The sequence below is a fragment of the Zingiber officinale genome, chromosome 1A, assembly GCF_018446385.1.
Source record: "Zingiber officinale cultivar Zhangliang chromosome 1A, Zo_v1.1, whole genome shotgun sequence".
Taxonomy (NCBI): Eukaryota; Viridiplantae; Streptophyta; class Magnoliopsida; order Zingiberales; family Zingiberaceae; genus Zingiber; species Zingiber officinale.
Window position 1 is genome coordinate 84,383,303 of NC_055987.1, and position 6,679 is coordinate 84,389,981.

General features: G+C 41.8%; 1 protein-coding gene across 2 annotated transcripts; it reads left to right on the top strand.

Moving 5' to 3' along the window:
* The first annotated feature begins 5,122 nt into the window (after nt 1–5,122).
* On the top strand, nt 5,123–6,121 carry LOC122006020 (NAC domain-containing protein 104-like). Of its 2 annotated transcripts, none has more exons than XM_042561319.1 (3): nt 5,123–5,355; nt 5,440–5,744; nt 5,908–6,121. In XM_042561319.1, exons 1-3 carry the CDS (start codon nt 5,178–5,180, stop codon nt 6,052–6,054), a joined length of 630 nt encoding a protein of 209 aa, XP_042417253.1. In that variant the 5' UTR covers nt 5,123–5,177; the 3' UTR covers nt 6,055–6,121. The 2 variants fall into 2 exon arrangements, with proteins under 2 accessions (XP_042417253.1, XP_042417262.1); XM_042561328.1 differs by having other exon boundaries at nt 5,955–6,121.
* Nucleotides 6,122–6,679: the final 558 nt, after the last annotated feature.

A 6,679-nucleotide genomic window follows, 5' to 3' on the forward strand; every position in this document is an offset into this window, starting at 1 on the left:
CTTCGTGCCAAGTATCCGATCACTCCCTTGATTTACTTGGACTTCCCAACACCAGATGTCCGATCACCCTTGATCCATCTGGATTTTCCCTTGCCCGGCTTCACTCACCAGGACTTTCACCTAGCTTCACTTACTAGGGTTTTTACCTGGCTTCACTCACCAGGATTTCCAATCTGCCTGGCTTCACTCACCAGGACTTCCAAACTGCCTGGCTTCACTCACCAGGACTTTCCCGAATGCCTGGCTTCACTCACCAGGACTTCCACTTTCACCTAGCTTCACTCGCTAGGATTTTCACCTGGCTTCACTCACCAGGACTTTCCACTTCCGGTCCAGAGAACGAGCTACCGAGCTCTCTCTGACCACAGTCCGGAGAACGAGCTACCGAGCCCTCTCCGTCTTCCCATGTGCCAAGCTTCCATACTTGGACTTCTCCGTGCCAAGTCTCCATACTTGGACTTTCTCCCGTGCCAAGCTCCCTGCTTGGACTTTTCCGAGTCGGGTCAACTCACCTCGGGTCAACCAGGTCAACCTTGACCACGAGTTGCACCCACAATCTCCCAAGCTTGTATCCTTGTCAAACATCAAGATAAAACTTTTCTGTTCACGCCAAACATCGTCATAACTCGTCAAACATCAAAACATAACTCGAGTCAAGTCAACTCGAGTCTGGTCAACTAGGTCAACCTTGACCTAAGGTTGCACCAACAATCTCACCCTTTTTGATGTTTGACAAAACCCATAAACAAGTTAGGTTAACCCGATAACCTAACTTAGGTTTTCCAAAACATTCTCCCATTCTCCCCCTTTGGACATCTCTCCCCCTTTTTGACACACATCAAAAAGAGGGAATCAAGGTCAAGAGTTTCTTCCTAATGAAAGTCCCGTACCTTTCATTGAAACCTTTAATTTCCCCCTTGATACTCAACACTTAACTTAGTGACAATCCCATATCACTAATCCTCAAAAGTCTTAAGGAGTAAAAACTCCCCCTAAGAGTCAACTCCCCCTTGACAATTAGTTAAGACTCCCCCTAAAGGTCAACTCTCCCTTGACCATTGCACCAACAATGTCTTGGAGAGTTTCAGACCTTTAGAAACCCGAAACTCAATTCCCACAGCAGAAATTTCAGACCACAGTCGAAATTCAGCAAATTCAGCGCGCCTGATCGGTCACCGGACCGATCAGGACCCCTCTGGATCGGTCCCCAGACCGATCCAGCCTTCCCCCGATCCAGCCTTGGACAGACTCAAGTTCTGATTTCCTTCTCCCGAAATTCAGAAACTCACAACAAATTCTAGAAAATTCGAAAAATTGTGAAATTTTGAGGATACATTCCTCATACCATATACTATCAAGGAAAAATAGTTTTCTATGAAAATAACTTCCATTTTCAAATCTTGATACAAAGTTCAAAAACTTTGAAATAGTTCAAAGTTAAGTAAACTTTGTATCAATTTGCTCAGTGATGAATGCTATCACTAAAATGGCTTCATCAAGGTTTTTCAAATCAATTTCAAAATGATTTTAAACCTTTTAATTTAGGACCATAATCTTAGGGCTAAATGTACATGACTTGTACAAAAGCTTTCCCTATGATCCCCAATATCGAATTAGGCTCATCTAGGTACAAGAACTATGCACCTTGATCCTAACTCATGATCCTAATATCTCACACACATCTAAGGTGTATAAAACACATCCAAGTCAATTTTGATGTGAGATATGGGTTTAGGTTATCTTAGGCTAAGTTTTCATGCATTTTCTAAAACAACAACTTGATCTCCATATCAAATTGTGTTGTTTATCCTTAGATCAATTTCATTGATTATAGATGCAAGAGATGATGACATGGCATAAAATGATGTCATAAATAGAAGCATGTTCCAATTTCATGATGTCATGGCATAAAGTATAAAACTTAAAATAAGCATGACATATAATTAGCCTAAGCATGATCATGACATTTCAAATGATAATAAGTTAAACATGATGTCATGGCATGACATATGGCAAACAACCATGGTAAGTTAGCACAAATAAAATACCTAGATTACCTATCTAAGTATCCTTAACACCTTAGCTAACTTAAAATCTAAACCTAGATTGCTCAAAGTGCTTCAAGAAAATGCCCAAACCTAAGTTGGCATTCCTATTTTTCTTGATTAATTTATGCCACTTAACATTAAGTATATCCTCAAATATTGGCATATTTCATATTTCCTCAAGAATAGTACCTTTTTAATTAAGGCCTAGATTGTCTTGAATTCCTAAGAGAGTACCAAGACCCCAACTTGGTATTTCTCTAGGTTTTCCTAACTTGTGCCAATAAAGATTAAAGTCGATATAATTTTTTTTTTTTTAAATATGGCACAATTTACTCTTCAAGGAGTAAATGATAGATTCATTTCATTTTCAAAGATTCACAAAACCTTGAAAATGTTCCTTGAGTGTCAATTTCCTCAAAGTTGGGTTAACTACCCTTCTAATCGGAGTTGACACTCTCTAACCCATCTATGGGGTAGAGAAGATGCTCCTAGGAACCCAATACCTATTAGAGCTCATTGGGTTCACTAAATATTCACTAGGGATAACTTCCCTAGCAACCCTCCTAATGACCCTCTTAGGCTTTAAAGCCTTGGCCATTTGGGACTCATCAAGATCAACTCTAGGGGTGACTCCCCTTGTGACCTTGGTGTTGGTCTTCCTAGCCCTAGGTGTTGTTCCATAATCGAATGGAACATTATGCTAGGTGGGCTTGACCATTTGGGACTTAGGTTTGTGACCCAAACCTTTCTTGTCCTTGGGCTTTGAAATTTGACCCTTAGACCCTAGAGTTGACTTCTCTAAATTCTTTAGGGCCTTTTCTAGAGTGTCAAGTCTTGACCTCAAGACTTGATTTTCTTTCTCTAAAACCTCAAGTTTTAATTTATCATTCTTTCTTGAGGTGTTCCTAGGCATATGTCTAGTTGTCTTGGGGTTTCTACCTAGATTTTCCTTAGCCTTAGATGAGTTGATCCTAGGGTTGGCTTTCCTAGTGTTATCCTTATCTAGGCTAACATGTTTAGCACCTAAGCACATATATTGGTTCCTTAAGTTAACATGCTTATCATTATTAGCAATTGCAATAAAACTACTAGCATGTGTCTTATTAGAATTGTAATAATGAGCTTTAAATGTTACCTTAGGGTTTGCCTTTGCTCCCCCTATTGACGTGCTCGGTCTCTTGTTCTTGTGAGGTTGCCTCCCCCTCGGACATTGACTCCTATAGTATCCCCTTCGCTTGCATTGGAAGCACACCACGTGCTCCTTGCCTTTGCGTATCGGGACTCCGGCTTCCTTGACCTTTGGCGCCGGTGGAGACTTTCTAATCCTCTTTGGACACTTACTCTTGTAGTGCCCAAACTCCCTACACTCAAAACACATTATGTGTAATTTGCTTGAAATTAAAGTGCTTGAGTTACCTAGGGTTGAGGATGAATGTAGACTCTCTCCTTCATCCCTTCCGGAGGTAGATGCTTCTTCTTGCTCCAATCTTGAAGAAGTGCTCTCCTCCTCTTCTTCCTTAGATGTTGAGTAACCCTCAACTTCTAATTCCTCTCTTCCATGGTGTGAGCTACTTAGCTCACTTGACTCCTCTTCATGGCTTGAAGTGGAGCTCTCCTCATGGAACTTGGCCAAGTTGTTCCACAACTCCTTGGCATTGTTATAACCACCTACCTTACACAAAATGTCATTAGGTAATGAAAATGCAAGAATTTTCGTTACCTCATCGTTGATTGTGGATTGATGGATTTGCTCCTTTGTCCACTTTTTCTTCTCTAGGGTTTCTCCGTCTTTATCCACCGGATGAGTAAACCCTACCTGCACACAACTCCAATTTTCAAGGTTAGTCATAAGAAAATACCTCATTCTTACCTTCCAATACTCGAAGTCGCAGCACTCGTAGAATGGTGGAAACGTGATATCTTCTCCGAGTCGATCCATTCTCTAGCTTGTGCTCCCCCGGGTGTTAATTCGACGAAGAGCAACCTTGCTCTGATACCACTTGTTAGGATCCTTCGTACGGAGGCTAGAGAGGGGGGTGTGAATAGCCGACCCCAAATCGTCGCGTTTCTACAAAACGTGTTAGCGCAACGGAAAATAAACACAGAAACGAAAGGGAAAGAAGACAAACCTCAAACAAACCGATGTAACGAGGTTCGGAGATAAACTCCTACTCCTCGGCGTGTCCGTAAGGTGGATGAAGCCTATCAATCCGTCGGTGGATGAGTCCCCGGAGAACCGGCTAATAAATGCTCCTTGTGGGTGGAGAAACCTCGCCACAATACTTGTAACAACAAGAAAGGAGTACAAGGAAAGCAAGAAGCAAATACAAACAACAATATGAATGCAACACTCGCTTGCCTTCTCTGTCGATCGGAGGCGATGAAGCAGCAACTTCACAACTCAAACGCAATAGCTGATCGACGACTGGAAGCTCACGCGAAGCTTCGGAAGCGAGCTCAACAAAGCCCGTGAATCAAACACAGAAGCAGAAGCTTCAATCCAATGGACGAAGAAGAAGAAGAAGAAGAAAAAATAGTTGGAGGCTCGCAGCAGCAGCCCTCCTTTTATAACCTGCGAAGAAAACGAAGAAACACAGAAGAAATCTAGCCGTTGTGGACCGATCAGGCTCCATGTGGATCGGTCCACAGACCGATCCATTCCCTAGCCTTCGATTCTGTTCCGTCTCTGATCGGTCCATGGACCGATCAGGGAACCTCCTGATCGGTCCACAGACTGATCAGGGAACCTCCTGGTCGGTTCGTAGACCGATCAGGCTTCTCTTCTCCCAAATTTCTTTGCGCCTCTTGATCATTGTCTGATCGATCTCCAGACAACAGGTTCCATTCAGGACTTCCCTTATACTCAACATGGCAGGTTCCATTCAATTCCTAAATTCTGAAAAGTAAAATATTGTTGACATAACTGGAAACTTAAAAAAATATTAAAATAAACTATGTACGTGTCAAAGACGAAGTTATATGATGTTGGGTATAAGTCCATGTGGAGGCGGCATTAGGAATGTATATATAAAAGCCCAGACAACAGGTTCCATTCAAATAAGTATTCACACTCTCCTCTCCTCTTCTCTCGCCTGTCTTCATATCCTCAAACAGGCCACCAACAAAACAATGGACCCAGATGGAAGTGGACATGGCGACAGCAATCTCCCACCAGGTTTCCACTTCTTTCCCTCAGACGAAGAGCTCGTCGTCCACTTCCTCCGCCGCAAGGCCACTTCTCCTCTCCTCCCTAACACCATCCCTACTCTTCAACTCCGACAGTGCGATCCATGGAACCTCATCGCAGGTTAATTCGCTTCTACCTAATTAACTATATACAAACACTTGTAATATAATGCATCTTAATCGCATTCTAATTAGTACTGATCAGGTCCAGCTCTCGAAGGAGGCCACAAGTTTTGGTACTTCTTCGCCGCTCGGCCGGAACATGGCAGCACGACTAGGGCTACTGCTAGCGGTTACTGGGAAACCGTCGCCGGCGCGGATGAGATCATAAGCACTGCCGGTGACGACGTCGGTGTCAAGAAGACACTTAAGTACTACCTCGGACAACTCTCCGGCGGCGGCGAAGGCGGCATCAGAACTAATTGGGTGATGCACGAGTACCATTTGCTGGACTCGGTTCTCTCCGATCGCCATCGCCATGGAGCTTGCTCGAGGAAGAGAAGGCAGTCGGTAAGCATTAATTAATTCATTTAGCCCCATGAAATATATCTATGTTTACAATACTCTCTAAAGTTTTAAAAATCATTCAAATGTACTCCCTTGGAGTTTTTATACTACTTGTATCGATGCTTTTTTTTTTTAATTATTATTTCAAAAAAATTCTTAATTTTAGGAGTTGAACCAATGGGTTTTATGTCGTGTTCATGAATCATCGACAAGCGGTGGGTCGCATGGCGAAGACTCCAAAGAGCTATCGTGCCTCGACGAGGTGTTTCTGGCACTAGATGATGATCTCGACGAAGTGAGCTTTGGAATATAATTAATGGTGGATTAATTCTAACCTATAAGCTAAGATAAGCAAATTTGTATATTATCAGTGAGATGTATTACCATGAATGTAATCTTATTTTGTATTATATAACAAATATATATAATAATGTAACTCATTTGGCTCTTAACTATTTGTTTATGAAACAATTTTTTTTCTTTTTAGTCCTGACGAGCAAGTTATTTTTACGTATATAGCCTAACGAAAGTTAGTGCTTTTAGGAACATGACATTACTAATTAGTTTGTTAATCATGATTTGTCGATATGGACTATATATATATAAATCGTTGATGGGTCGAACACTTTGGAAAGGAGTGATGTGTAGCTACAAGCCTTTGTGCTTACAACAACCATCATCTTTGCACTAAATTAGGTGCTAAAAATGATTTGGTGGCTACAAGATCGAGCAAGTTAACTCATGAAAATGGTGCTACGACTAGTTCGTGAATTCGATTGGTATAGTTAGACTTGTACCTTGGTGTACAAATTCACTATTTATAAGGGAACATGCACCAGCCCTACCAACCTCTAATTTCAGTGAAGGGCCAATGTTTCTATTGAATTGCATGATGTGTTAATTTGAAGGAGCTAATAGTTTGGGGCTACTAATTAAGT

Excerpts from the sequence above, each read along its gene's own strand:
- LOC122006020 (XM_042561319.1), top strand. The coding sequence starts at position 5,178 with ATGGACCCAGATGGAAGTGGACATGGCGACAGCAATCTCCCACCAGGT. Across the intron at positions 5,356-5,439 it reads TCCATGGAACCTCATCGCAG|GTCCAGCTCTCGAAGGAGGC; the intron begins GTTAATTCGCTT and ends AGTACTGATCAG. Across the intron at positions 5,745-5,907 it reads CGAGGAAGAGAAGGCAGTCG|GAGTTGAACCAATGGGTTTT; the intron begins GTAAGCATTAAT and ends TCTTAATTTTAG.